This window comes from Zonotrichia albicollis, chromosome 1, assembly GCF_047830755.1.
Source record: "Zonotrichia albicollis isolate bZonAlb1 chromosome 1, bZonAlb1.hap1, whole genome shotgun sequence".
NCBI classification, from domain to species: Eukaryota; Metazoa; Chordata; class Aves; order Passeriformes; family Passerellidae; genus Zonotrichia; species Zonotrichia albicollis.
Window position 1 is genome coordinate 147595321 of NC_133819.1, and position 15290 is coordinate 147610610.

The 15290-nt window shown below is 37.7% G+C and overlaps 1 protein-coding gene across 2 annotated transcripts in view; it reads right to left on the reverse strand.

Moving 5' to 3' along the window:
- ZFAT (zinc finger and AT-hook domain containing) overlaps positions 1-15290 on the reverse strand; it is an 87616-nt gene that overhangs the window by 61012 nt on the left and 11314 nt on the right. For both annotated transcript variants that reach the window (XM_074557373.1, XM_074557376.1), the window contains exons 2-3: positions 15058-15228; positions 9133-9393 (exon numbers count right to left, since the gene is read on the reverse strand). In XM_074557373.1, the coding sequence (XP_074413474.1) occupies positions 9133-9393; positions 15058-15228 (432 nt within the window). The remainder of the gene's footprint in view (positions 1-9132; positions 9394-15057; positions 15229-15290) is intronic.

A 15290-nucleotide genomic window follows, 5' to 3' on the forward strand; every position in this document is an offset into this window, starting at 1 on the left:
TGGATTCAAAAATAATTAGAGTTAAATAATTCTTTGGTTCAACCTAACCCTGACATGTAACTCCACATTTTGAAGGCCTGCACTTCCAAATCATTCCCTGTTGCTGTTCAGAATGTCTTCAACCTCTTAAATAGGATAAGTTTTCAACCTGTTAACTAGAAAGCCACACAACAGCTGTATACAAAACACTCTTCTGAGATAACAATGAATAGCCAGTAATCAGCTGATTTCTTTTTTAAAGCAAATGAGGAATTCCTTTACTAAAATTCTAAATAATAAAAGTAAAAAAAAAAAAAACAAAACAGAAAACAAGTGTCTCTATAGATAAATAATTAGTAGTATAGATAAAGAACCAGAGAACTCTTAAGTTTATACAAATAAAATTTCTTAGATGAAGTGGTAGAAGATGCAAACAAGAAAAAACAGTCAGCAAATCCAGGCAGGCATTATGCAAATGTTCCAGAGGCCATAAACAAGGAAAGAAAAAACTAATGGAAGAGAATTATAAATAAACCCAGTGAATTTTTCTTTTTTTCCTCTCTCAATCTACATCAGTTGATTCAATCTCCAGAGTGAGTAATTCCATGTATACATAAAATATGCTGTAGTTGCCATAATGAAATAGGAAAACAAAATATAAATAAAAAACCGGTAAGAGCAAAGCTGCAGTGTGTCCAGACTTGTCATGCAAACAGCAGAAGGAGTGAAAACATATACAACATGGAAGCAGCTGTTCTAATTCCAGAAATATTTTGTAAATACTCAGCTGAGACTGAAACAAAGACTGTCTCTGTGGCCTGACTCTAATGGAACAAAGGTTTGAAGTGTCCTGGGTGGTCCTTACAGAAATGAAGGGCACAAGCAGAAGCTAAAGCAGCATGGGTAAGGGTGATCACATAACCTGCATAAACCAAAATTTCTTTACTAGACACAGAACCAGAAGGAAACAAGGTGTGCAGGAAAAAGTTTAGCTTTCTCAGGCAATCCTGAGACAGAAATCTGTATGCTGACAACTGGTAGTAAACTGTAAGCCTGGAATTCATATTTAGAGTCTCCAGAATGAGGAACAATGAAAAAGCAAACTGAATTCAAACACAGCCAGCCATGATTCTCTGCCCAGCTTCCAGCTCCTCTGCATAGAGAGCCCCCAGCTTTTCAACACCTACTAATGATTTTTCCAATTGCATTACAAAAATTCCTTGATCTACGCCTCTTCTCAACTAGGTTCTTCTCTGTGGACTTCTATGATTTTGAAAAATATTGCTGCTTTATAGGTATAAAGAATTTCATAATGTCCCCATTTAACTCCTTAATATAGTTGTAAATTATTCATTTATACTAAAAGCAGTTCTAACACTGATATTTTTCTGCAATACTTGAAAGGGATATTTGAAGATAAAGAAAAATCCCCTTCAAACAGAACCTGCTTCTGCAGTGGTTTCTTTTGGTGTGCTGAGCAGGGGTGTAAGGAAACAGTCAGACTCTATCTTAAAGTTCTTTTCCAATCTTAGTGATTCTATAAAACAAATATATATTTTCACATTTTGCCCATTAAACAGCCTCTGTTAGTTTATTAGCAAGAATAAAATGAATTATCACAAATTTCTCAGCAGGACTAGGCTACCAACACAAGAAAGTCTTCTCATAAACAATCTGAATACACAGAATCACAGAATAAACTGAGTTGGAAGGGACCCACAAAGATCATGAAGTCCAACTCCTGGCCCTGCCCAGGACTGTCCCCAAGAGCCACACCATGTGCCTGAGAATGTAGTCTGCTTATTGAATTGTTTCCCTGAGGGTACTTCACATACTGGCTTAATTAATTAACTAATTACTCTGCTTTTGTTCAGTGGGCAGTAAGCAAAACTGAAAAGCATTAGAAAAAAGCCCCAAAAGATTTTATATACCTATGGACAAAACATGCTTTAGCTACAAGAAATCCAGAACCATATATTGGAATAAAAGCTCTGATGAGGGGAATGGAATTTTGTCCATGTTGCTAGGATCATGTAGTTCCTAGCAGATATATGAATGGAATCCAAGCATCTTACTCCTAAACTCTCCTTTTTAACCATTAGAAGGATTCTAACCATCAATCAGTTTAATGATGAAGTGGCTGAAGACAAATAACAAAACCTTTTCATCTTAATATGAAACTCTTTATTAACTTTTGAGTATTGGAATTCTGCTAAAAAGAGGAGAACCACAGATTTGAGCTTGTTTTTTATCCATGTTAGTGAACAACTAAGACCACAGTAGCCAACAAATGTTTCACATTGTTTCTCTTTCCTGACTTGCCTCTGTCAGGCAGATCAGTTTGGCAGTTCTTGCAGTCCAACCAAGGGTCAAGGTGAAGACATGCATTGCAATAAACATTGCTGACTGTCTCCCTGATTTCAAAACAGACCACAAACACTATTTTAGAAGACTTAAAAACAACATACAGCATTGCAATATAAAAATACTTCTTTGTTAAAATGAAACTGTTTCATACATGTAGAATATTTGTGCACGTAGGCTAAGCACTAAAAGTTATGGCCATACAAAAAAATTTTACTACAAAACCCAAAGCTGGTAAGCACTTCAAACAAAAAACTGAATCTCAACTGCCTATATGACAAAAAATATTTCAACTTTCTCAATATCAGCTGAAAACACCCATCCCCTAACAGGATTACATTCAGTATGAGCAAAGGTGTGAGGCAGCTACTGAGTGCTGTGCAATCACAGTTAACACAAAAAAAGCCCACACATAGATTGGTGAGAAACAGCAGTGAGAAAACTCCACTGATTTCCTGATCATACATCTGCTACTAGTGCTGAGGTTCTGTAAGAACATTCTCACCCTCACATGATACCTGATATTAAAAAAAAAAATCCTCTTTCTACAGTGATCTAATTCTGATACCTAAATATTAAAATTTATTCACTAATTTGATGTCTGTTGATGGCAGTAGCCTCATTCCACCCTGTCTGAGGGAAACAGACTTCCAGAAACATCTTCCAGAAACAATTTGTTGATAAGGAGCTGGAGTGTACACATCTACAACACATTTTGCTACAAACAGAACGATTTTGTGGTCTGTGTGTAACCTGAGACTTAAAAATCCTTCAAACCAACACTCCCTATCAAATCACCAAATGAACAAACACCTTAACTCTCAATGACAGCTGCTTTGTTTCTGAACTCTGTACACCAAAAAAAAACCCTGAAGTGGAAGGTGTGTTTTAGGAAAGAACTGAAAGGGACACAAAAGTATGTTTTAATGAAAAAGAGCTTCAACTTTGACCACTGGGCTCAAACAGCCTTACTACAGAATGTGGCCATCTCATCAGTATTTAGCTGCCTTCCTGGAAAAAATTCCTTCACTATTAGGATCATGGATTAGAGTGTCAAATAAATGCTTTGTCCATGTCAAGCAGGAGAGTTCTGCTGTATAATAACTACCATGGATTATAAAGGAACATTTAAAGGAATATAGAAAGGATGATCTGAAGATGATTTATGAGAAAATGGAGTTTATGCCACTTGAATAGCTGAGTTTCTCCAGGCATTAAAAGCCTTTGCTTGCTCCTGAACAGGTTTGTTTAGACCAACTGTCTCACTGCACCTCCCTTGCTGAGAAAGCAGCTCAGCACTTTGTCAGCTGGCACCTGGATCCAACAGACAGACAGATGGACAGAGTGCCCTCCCCAGCACCAGGCGTTTCAATGCCGCTCGTGTTTGTGCAAGGAACACAAAACTGAGCAGCCCGAAAAGCAGAGGGCTTGGACACTTGGGATGTCAGAGGTGAGACAGCTGCAGTAATTGTCACTTTGTGTAGTTGAAAAATTGTACCACTGATCATACTAAAATATAACCAGGTACTTTATCAAAGCAAGAGTTTCTCTGCTCTATCAATGTATTTTGAGCTTGTTTTAATAAAGCTTTGCCACAGAAGTTAAACTCTAATATATGTGAAAGTAAAATAGTCATACTAGTTGAGTATAATCAGAACAGACTGGAAAGAGTAACAGAAAACTAGAAAAAATATCAGTGGCAAATTTTGTCTACAAGCAGAATCCACAGTATCATACAGAGCAACTGTAACAAAAGCAAAACCTGAGTTTTACCATTAAAACAAAACTCACATAAAGTTAAGGTAACAAATCCTGAAACAATCCAGGAATGGTCAGAGCTGTGATCAGCAGAGCTCCTGCCAGCTCTGAATTAATCAGGGCTTCCTGAGTCCCACTGAACTGCATCCTTCACCTGTCCTAGGATTCTGCTGGAGTCATTAACTGAAGGCATCGCTCTCAGAATTTGTAATTGGATGTAGGACATTTCACAGGCACAGATACACAGCCTTAACTGACATGTTTTTAAACTACTGTTCATTCAAATTACTATTTTTTAGTCTCTAAGAAGTGATATTTTATAGCAGCAGGAGAGCAGCTTGGAGAAAAAGAAAGTGAACTGACCATTTGAAATTAACACAGGCAATTGTTTCTCCTGCAGACAATGACATTCTACTTGCAAGAAGAATTAATTTTAATTAGAATCCAGCTGATAGCAAAACCATTATAAACTAAGGCCAAAAGTGACATCTGTAAGATATATGTAGGCTCCCACTTCAGGAGGATTGAATGGTTCACTCCAGAGAAGGAACTGTAATCTGTCGTCCACCCAAATGCCATTCCCCAGCCATTAAATGTTCTCACTTGTATCTTGCAGCCAGACCCAAACCATTAGCCAGAACTGCTAATTTTGTTTAACCAAAAGGAAACAGAAATAAGTGTACACACAATTTGGCTTGCAAATCAGCAAACTGCTTAGGCAAATAAGCACTCTATGAAAAAATATATTTACTAAGCGTGTACATGAAGAAATTGGAAATACAGTGTACATTTTTAATCCTGTGCTGTATTGGCTTTGTGTGGCCATGTTTTGGTAGCAGAGGGGATACAGTTTGGCTTCTCTGATGGAGATTTGGGTTTACTCCTCATTACCCTGCTCTGATTTGATTGGTAATAAGTTAATTTGGCCAGGCTGTGTCTGTTTTTCCTGTGATGTTAACTGGTGAGTGATTTCTCCCCACAACCTTTTTATTGTATTTTCTCTTTCCAGTCCAGCTGAGGAGCTGCTTCCTGGGCATCCTGGAGTCCAGGCAGGGTCAACCCTCCAGATTTGAAAAAAAAGACACTTTTTTTGTTTGTTTTGTTTGTTTTGGTGACTGGGCACACAAGGTGAAGGCAATCATTATGCTTTAAAGGATCAAATGAGAGCCACAGAAAATGTCAGTAACCAACAGGGCCTGGTGACTCTGGAAAGAGCAGGAGAACCATCAGTGAGTCGCTGATCTCAGAGATCAGTGCAGATCACTCATTACAGAAGCAAGGAACAGCAGAGGCCCTCTGCATCTACCAGCTATTCCTCTGACCAATACATGTGCATTTTCAGTGAAGTTTCAAGCCTATCTCCAACTAGAGTTTTCTAGTGATTTATTTCTTTTAAATGCTGGTCATGTTAGGGATTTCAGCACTTTTCTTGTCGACCTATAAAAGACAGCAGAACATTTTATTACTTGGAGACCTCTATGAATATTTGAGATCCAGCTCAAAACATATATTAGATTTCTTTGAATAGAGAATATCACACAGAATAACTATATATTTTCAATATTTTCATGCTTAGCATATTTTAGCAATAGCCAAAACATTATTTTGGTCAAAAATATGAACCACTGCATTATATGAACTGCTATGGAGAAATTAACTCCATTGCAGCCAGACACAGTGCAAAGTGAAAACATCTGGCTATTAACCAGATCTCATAGAGTGCTAAGCAAGAAATTAAAAACATGAGGCAGTGGTATAAGCTTTAAAACTATAGAAATACCTCAGAAGCATTAAAAAAACAGAAAAGTAATTCCAAGTTGGAAAATGCATGGATAAAAGTAAAACAAAAAAACCACAACAAAAAACAACCTGTATGTATTAGGTAAAATGTCAAAGAATAAGTGAGAAGAACCTGCAGCTAAAGCTGCTTGTGAATTTTAGCCATCTATTTTGAACTGTCTCTGACCTGCAGAAGCAGGTATTATATTTCAGGAAGATTCAAAGACCTTCAATAAAATCTTCCATCCAGCTCTAAGAACATGGGTGACAGTGCACTGAAGAAAAAAAAAATTACTGATAAAATGATGGATTCTAAATTGACTCAGAGTACAAGAAAGATCTGTCTGTATTTCTAAATACTTACCTGAAAACCTAAGTTTAATAGTAAGCAGGAGTCAGAAAAATCAACCATAATATAAAAGAAACATTAGGAAAAGAACAGAAGAGCAAAAAAACACCTCACGCGCTGGTATAAAGCAGGAGGGCTCTGCAGAGGGATCTGGACAGGCTGGATCAATGGACTGAGGCCAATTGTGTGAGGTTCCATAAGGCAAAGTGCCAGGTCCTGCCCTTGGGTCACAACTGCTCCATGCTGTGCTCCAGGCTAGGGGCAGAGGGGCTGGAAAACTGCCTGGCAGAAAAGGACCTGGAGCTGTGGGTCAGCAGTGGCTGAACATGAGCCAGAATGTGCCCAGGTGGGCAGGAAGGCAAATGGCACCTTGGCACATTATTAAAGTTAATGTGGCCAGCAGGACCAAGGCAGGGACTGTCCCCCTGTACTCAGCACTGCTGAGGTCACACCTCACACCCTGTGCTCAGGTTTGGGCCTTTCACTACAAGAAGGACATTGAGGGGCTGGAGAGGGTCCAGAGAACAGCAGAGCTGGGGAAGGGTCTGGAGCACAAGCCTGGTGAGGAGCAGCTGAGGGAGCTGGGGGTGCCCAGCCAGGAGCAGAGGATCCAGGGGACCCTTTCCACTCTCTGCAACTGCCTGACAGGAGGCTGCAGCCAGGTGGGGGTTGGCCTCTTCTCCCAGGTAACAAGAAAGAGGGTGAGAGGAAATGGCTTCAAGTTGTGCCAGAGGAGGCTTAGATTGGATATTAGGAAAATCTCTTCATTGAAAAGGTGATCAAACATCAGAACAGACTGTGCAGGGAAGCAGTGGACTCAGCCTTCCAGGAAGTGTTCACAAGGGCTGAGTATGTGACACCTGGGGACATGGTTTAGTGGTGAACATGGTCATGCTGAGTTAATAGCTGGACTCCATGACCTTGGATGTCTTTTCCAAACTTAGTGATTCTGTGATTATGCAGAAGGTTATGGGGAATATTACAGAGACTATTATAGAGAACCCTAGGCAGAGAACACATTGTTCTTGCCCATTCCACAGTGTTTTGTGCTACTGACTGCATTCACACACCTTATCTCAGAGGAAAATAATAATGCACATGCTACCTTCATCTACACATTCAGAAACTGAAAAGTTGTCTCAACCAGTTCATACAGTAAAGCCAGAAGTGAAAAGTTTTCCTCTGATGGGACAGTAATCTATAGACAGCTGAGGACTGAATTTCACAAATATATTCCAAAGAATTATGTTTTCAGGATAAAACCAGCCCCCAACACCTTCACAGTTTGCAGTGAAGACAGAAAGCTTCCAAAAATTGGAACTGCTTGTTTTGGTGACCCCAAGTGATTTGTTGCTTGACTGTTTGACTTTGCTTAACCATTTTGCTTTTACCAGAGAATAAAAAAAAATGTTTCATCTGCCCAAAACTGAGGCTATTAATGAAGAAGGAAAAGGATGAGCTATTTAGTTTGGAAAATTTGCAGTGTATTTTGTAGAGAAACCAATGAAGATAAGATTTAGGAGCTCTAATGAGCTAATAGGTCAAAAACAGGTAATTTGAGTTCATACTTTGACCTGAGAGTTTATTTTAAAAGGACATTAGAAAAGGTGACATATTCTAAAATAATTCAAATATCAACACTGGACCTAGCACATACAAACAGCAAAGGGCTTGGACACTTGGGATGTCAGAGGTGAGACAGCTGCAGTAATTGTCACTTTGTGTAGTTGAAAAATTGTACCACTGATCATACTAAAATATAATGAGGCACTTTATCAAAGCAAGAGTTTCTCTGCTCTATCAATGTATTTTGAGCTTGTTTTAATAAAGCTTTGCCACAGAAGTTAAACTCTAATATATGTGAAAGTAAAATAGTCATACTAGTTGAGTATAATCAGAACAGACTGGAAAGAGTAACAGAAACCTGGAAAAAATATCAGTGGCAAATTTTGTCTACAAGCAGAATCCACAGTATCATACAGAGCAACTGTAACAAAAGCAAAACCTGAGTTTTACCATTAAAACAAAACTGATACAAAGTTAAGGTAATTTGGATTAAGTAATTGCTTTGTATGCATGTGACATTGACCTGAGGGAAAAGTTAAACAGGCAGGTAGAGGAGATGATTACTGTGCATCTCTTCAACTACTCTATTCTGAATGAATATTCACTGTTGTCTCTTTAAACAGATTGGGGTGCAATGCCCCAGGCCAATGAGTGTTTAAGAAACCATCTGGACAATGCCCTTAGCAACAGCTGTAACTGCTGTCAGCTCTGAACTGCTGGACAAGATGGTCATTGTAGGTCCCTTACAACTGAAAATAACTTGTTATTCTGCTCTGTTCTATACTAAATATTTGAGAGGTTGAATATATCCAAATCAATCTTAAAGCTAAATTTAAACACTGGACTCTTCTATGTCAAAGACAATCATTCACATAAAGCTTTGTTTGAGTTTGACATTATTTTTTATACAGTGAAAGAAACCATCCAGAAAAGCAAACACTATCAAAAGAAGAGAACAGAACTCAGGTTTCCAAAGACACAGGACAGAAACACCTGTACATGCCCATCCTTCCCCACCTATGTGTGATACTCACCTGCAGGCCCTATACTACTTCTCACTGAGAAACTACACTCCACTTTCTGAGAAACAGAACAGTTGCTATGATAAACAGGCATTTCAGGGAGCTGTAAGAAAATCATTACTGTAATAAATATTTTGACCACTTTGAAAGAAGTTTAAGTACCTTGTCTAAGATCGGTTTTGCTTTTTTGTGTTACAAGCAACAGACAACTCCACTCCATTTCAAGTCAGCACTGGTGATTCCAAGCCAGGTCTCATGGTGGGAACACACTGTCCCACAACCTGCTTCAGGTATTTTTGCTAGATGTTTTCTTACCTCCATCTCCTTCTTCTTCTCCTTCATTGAGAACAATAATGCAGATGTGTTTCGTGAGCTGCCGTGTGTTGGAGAATTTGCGATTGCATTTCCTGCACTCCAGGCTGCCTGGTGAGACTTCGGGGGGTTCTGGGCCTTCCTCTGTCCCAGCTGGAGTCTCCTTGCTTGGAACTGGGTTATTTTCTGCCACATCTTCATCCACACAAAACTTCTTAGTGGACCCTTTTGGTCTGCCCCTTTTCCTCTTTGCTACGAGAAACTCTAGAAAATAAAATTGAAGTTTACTTTAAACTATAATTAAATTCCACGGCTAATTAGCTAACAGCCATCTGATCTTTGAAAAATAGGTGCCTTGAATGAAATTTGAGGGGAGTTATCCCAAAAGCTTTAAAAAAGATTAGCATCACACAAACTTATTTCCAGCAGTGGTATTTGCTGGCATTTGTGGTAGCTGCAAAGCAATAACATTTGTGTTATTGAGATCAGCAGATGTCAAAGTGCCACAGTTTTACTTAATTACACTGCAAGCACTCTCTCAGCACATGCCTACTACAAAATTGCTCTACTGTGTTTCAACACTACAAAAGCCTTTTAATTTAAATCATTTTCAAATAAATTACCCAGGAATTGAGATGTAATCAGGGAAAAACAATGCATGTTTAAGAACCAAAATCTCATTGACTTTTTAATATAGTGAACGATCACTCCCCAATATTTTCTGTGGTTCTTGGTTGTCAGCACTTTCTAGTCAAAAGCTGGCCTAAAAAATTGTTGGCAACAAATAAATTCCAGAAGTCATGCAAAAAAATGTTTCCTGAATTACAATTGGAAGTCATCCACAACCCCCAATAAATACAATATTAATTTTACATTTCCATATTTCTGTAGAGGAAATATTGATGAAATCCATGATATGCAGTGCATAGAAATGCATGACAACTTAAATTGTATTTCCTGCTTAAGATTTCTCTCATCACTGCTGCTCTGATAAATTGAGATTGACAATATAGAAGTCTGAAAAACCACAAAAAGAGGGAATATTAAAAAAATGCCAAACTACAAAAATTTTTCAAGCACAGGTGCTGAAAGACCTTATTGAATTGGTTGATTTAGAGGATATGGAAAAATAAATGACTTAAGGAATCTTAAAGGAAGATTATGCAGGAGAACAGAAGGCAGCATCATGTTATTTGTAACCAAGTCAGCATTTCCCTAAAACATACCAGGCAAACAAAACCCCACACTCAGAGACCACAGCTTTGAGTTAGCCATGTAATTACTATCAGATAAAAAGGAAAGCATTCTGTCTTCTTACAGGAGTGACTGAACACCTGTCTGCTTAAATAAACATAATAAAACTGCCAAATAACCTTACTATTAATAAAAATACCCCAACTGTTTCCCATAACTTTTTGCAACTCTCCACCAGTGTCCTGAACTTTCATGCTACTCTAAGAAAATTAATTTTGTCTATTTCAGCCAAAAAGAAAGGGCTGATTTCAGTGCTCTCAAAACTTCTCTTTGTTACCATTCATGCTATTTTGATGTCCATCCATCACAGCAATACGTATTTAAATAGAAGAAATTAACAAACAATTAAAATAAACCAAACAACAACGATCTTTTACATCAACCCATCAAAAGGCCACAGTTTGCTAACAGGAATCATAGTTCCAACATGAGAAATACAAACGTGGATGCTGGTCAGACTCCTACAAAATAGTTAAATCCAAGGCTTGGAACAATGAATGCAATCACCATATTCTCTGTGTATGATATTCTTTTCATTCCTTTGCAATGCAATCATCAGATTACCCAACAAAAAGAAATTAAGAAAAACCAGGTCAAAGAGATGCTTCTTCCTGACTGTTTTAGTGAAAATTTAATGAAAAACAGAACAGCACATTTCACAGAAATTGAAACAAAATCTTGCATGCAAGTAGAAATATGAAAACTGTTCCTTTAGATGGCTGGTGAGAGAACCTCTGCTATGGCTTATAAAACTGCAGTTCTTATCACTGTGACTACTAATGGGGTGGCAAATAAACAAAGAATGTGCAAATTTTAGAAACGTTTGTAAATATGTCCAGCAGTAGGAGAATTTACAGCAGTTCTCAACCATGTAAAAGGTTTGGTGGCAAAAGGCAGGCAGCAACAAACACAGGAACAGGAGGACTCGTGAGCAACTGAAACATCACCAGAACTTCTGAGGTTTATCACAGTCATTTCTTTTCCTTGTTCCTTGGTTTCCTTTTTCCAAGACAGAACTTATCTGAAGCTAGTTTGAGTCAACAATGCCAGAATTAATCTTTTAATGAGGCACATAACCACAAATTCCAGCTGTCTCTACCCAGCATGCCCCCGGTGAGCTCTTCACACTGCAGTTACAAATTCCACCTCAGTACACAAATTCCACCTAAGATCAACAGCACACAGCAATTTAATAGCAGAACATTGTCATTCACCTGCCAGTACATAACCAAGTTAATCAAATAATGCTTGTTAGAAAAAAGAATCTATTTAACTGCTAAAAATAAAGCAGTATACTAAATAAATAATAAACCCCCCTAACACTTATTTCAAGGATGCTTAGTCATAAATAGAAGTTTTAAATTGGTCATTAAAAAGATTTTGAATTAAGATCCTGTTCCCTCAAGAACAATTTAGCTGTTTCTGGGGATTTTGCACTCATTACAGACTGACTGAAACCAATCTTTATGCTGACTGCCGTTGGATGAGCAATGGCAATATCCAGGGAAGACATTCTGTGCTATGCTGTACAATTATGTACTCAAAGGCATAAAAAAGACACTTCAAAAAAGTGAGTAATGAAATAAACCATGTGTCTATTTTTATACTGTTCCTTCACAGGAATTGTTCACATAAGCTTGTCCAAATCAATCTATTTAATACAAAAAGTTTGTCAGAAGTCACAAAATGCTTGTGCAAGTGTCACTTAAGCCTTCTGACCATATTTTAACAGCTTGATACATTATGCAATATGAATCCTTCTCAAATGTCAGTATAAAAAGCTTACATTTCATCACTTACAACAGCACAACAGCACAACATATTCAGACTCTTCTGCACACAGTGTCACACAAACGCGCCCATATAAATCTCACCCTCAGCCTTATTTTATTACAGTTCTGTGTTTGTAGCACAGCACCTGCAACACCTCCTGTCCCCCGGGTGTGAATGAATGAATGCAGGCTCTGGCTGCATCCTGTGCTCAGCAAGGATCAGGCTGATGCACACACCATGGTTCTAAGTGACCTTAATGGCTGCACTCCTTGGAGGAAGTGATGACACTCACACTGTAACTTTCGCTGAGGTTTCATAACAGACAGAGACATGCATCCCATAACACAGATACAGCCCAAACCAAACAACAATCCAGCAGGTAATAACAGTATGAATAGAGGAAACCAGGGCCATTGATGCTGTTCCACAAATCCTCACCAATTTGACTAAGCAAAAGCAAAAGAAAGCTGAGTTTTGACAAGCACTGTGAAAGAAATGGAGATCACTGTGAAGAGTTATAAAAAGCCCTAGGCTAAACTGGAGCATGAATGACTACAATTATCTGTCATTTCCCAAAACAAAGATGGCACACTCCAGTGCTGGACAAAATGTGACCTGTGCATAACAGCAACGTCTCCCTTGTTGTGGGGACTCTTGGCCCCACTTCATAAAAAATTTTGACATCATTGTGCCAAAATATTTAGAACAAATCAACTCTAAATAGATCATGGCTTAACAATGGGAAAGTGGTGTGACTAAACAAAACTCAGCAGAGAGCACTGTAAATAAAAACACTAGAGTAATAAACACATATGACATGCCTAGCACTTTACTAGTCCTCAGCACTTATAAAATCATTAATTCATTACTCAGGCAGAACAAAGAGCTCCATTAGCAACTCAGCATTCACTCTTCTGTGCCTATTGTGGGGTAGCTACAGTATTTACCAATCATTGGAAGAGAAATTACACTTTCAAAGGACAGAAAGATGTTCATCTATTAGTCACCACCTACTAAAAGTTGTAATTTCTAAGACTATGATTCACCAATTACTTCTCCTTTCAATGACAACACTGAATTAGTGCAAACACTGGTTCACTGACTCACTGGTTCACTAAATTGTATACTACAAACTTTCTAAGTTTTATTTGCTGCAGATTCCATAGCAGGAGGGAATAATTGATGCTTTCAAAGAAGAACTCTTTCCAATCCAATGTTGAACTGTAGATTACAGTATTTTTTTAAACAGAACACAGAAAATAAATCAATGGGACTTCAGAACCATGTTCTCCAATCAATGTGTCTGATGGGAAAGGAAAAAGTCTAAAGAATGCTTAAAATATGACTTGAAAACTGTGGAAAAGTAATTTACCTTGATATTCTTACTGACAACAGATGCCAGAGTTGGGCTGTCTAACCTGAAAAAGGTGGCACCATATAAGTCCATCAGATGAATAAAACTATTCACCAAGAATAATGAGTAAGGTAAATTATGAATATATATAACTTAAGAATGTTATATTTTACATACGATTTGCAGAGTTGTTTTCTTAAAAGCTAATTATGTCTAATTTTTGTTGCTGCAGATCATAATGGTAATTACAAACTATCCTCATAAGTGTACAATGCATGCTGAACACATACAATACAAAAAGTGCAGATACTCCTGACAAAAATGCAAAGAGAAGTTTACAGAAGAGCCTTTTTACTAAAATGAATATGTTACAAGGTATCAGTCTCACTGTGCTCAAAAAATATGTAGTGGAGGGATAACAGGAAACAAAGATTTGAGAAAGGAAAATGCATTTTGCATGCCTGAGGAATTAATTCTGTCCTACAAAAATAAAATTAGAATGACATTTTGAAAACTGATTTGAAATTTATTCATCACCTTCTGATACACTGGTAATTTTGGGCATTATGTGAAAATAATACTCTGGTGAGATTTTTCCTCACCAGCCACCTGAAGAGACAGCAGCTCTAGTGAAATACTAAATGACCATTATTAGAGATATCATCTTACACTGATGAAGTTAATATAACTATTGAATTACTGCTGGTAAATAAGCAAAGAAACATCACATCCATATGTTAACAAAAAAAAATTCTTGAATGTATGATATTAGAGGGCAGTTGATTCAAAAACACATAGGTTTTAAAATTCAGAATTTTTAATGATTGAAAAATTCTAGTGATTGTGTTAAATAAGAGGTTTGCCAGCAATACAAATCCATTACTAAGTAAGGGCATAAAAGAAGATAAAAAGTCTGAATTATTTTGAACCCATTGCTAATATTCTAAAGGCTGGAAATTATGACCAGTTAAAAATGGAATGGAATGAATGTAACTTCTTCCATCACACAATAAAATTTTTATGTGTAACTCATTCAACTTCTGATTTCTTTATTTATCAGCATCACTATCAAAACAGTTATAAATTATGAATTGTGCCACTTCCTTTTTGGAATAGAACTATTAACATTACCTGAATCACAACAAACATGGCAGACAACTCAAAAAGGACACCTAAGCTCAAGGCACACCTCACCCATGGTGTCCTCATTGCTGCTCACTGCTGCTAGACCATCTTCCCACTGCTCCCACTACAGAGCTCCAATTAAAGCTGTAGGAAGCAAACTTTGCTATAGCTCACATTGAAAATTAATGAACCAATGCCATCATTCCCTCAAACAAGCTGAGTTTATCCACATCTGCCATGTGACCTATTCTGTGCTGAATGAAATTTAGGGCAACAGTTGCACAGTGCTTATTATAAAAACCAGACATGGACAAACAGCTATGGAGACCATCCTATACACCATGCAGAGTCATCACACCACAGGTTTTATTAAAAAAATATGTAACACTGAAAATTATACTTCTCTCAGTTTCTGAATGTACCTTCTCCATCTTTGCTTGTGTTTGTGGGTGCTGTTAGAGGCTGGAGAGGGATAATGATGTCATCCACACCAGTCCCTTCTTCAGTGTGTTTCTCGGAGACGTGAGACAACAGCTCGGACTTATTTGGTGAAAATAAGTTACACAGCTTACACATGAAGATGGAATTGATCCCTGAAAAAACAAGTATAAAAACAAGGAGTTAGTGTTGCCAAATGCAAGTTATTTATGTTACC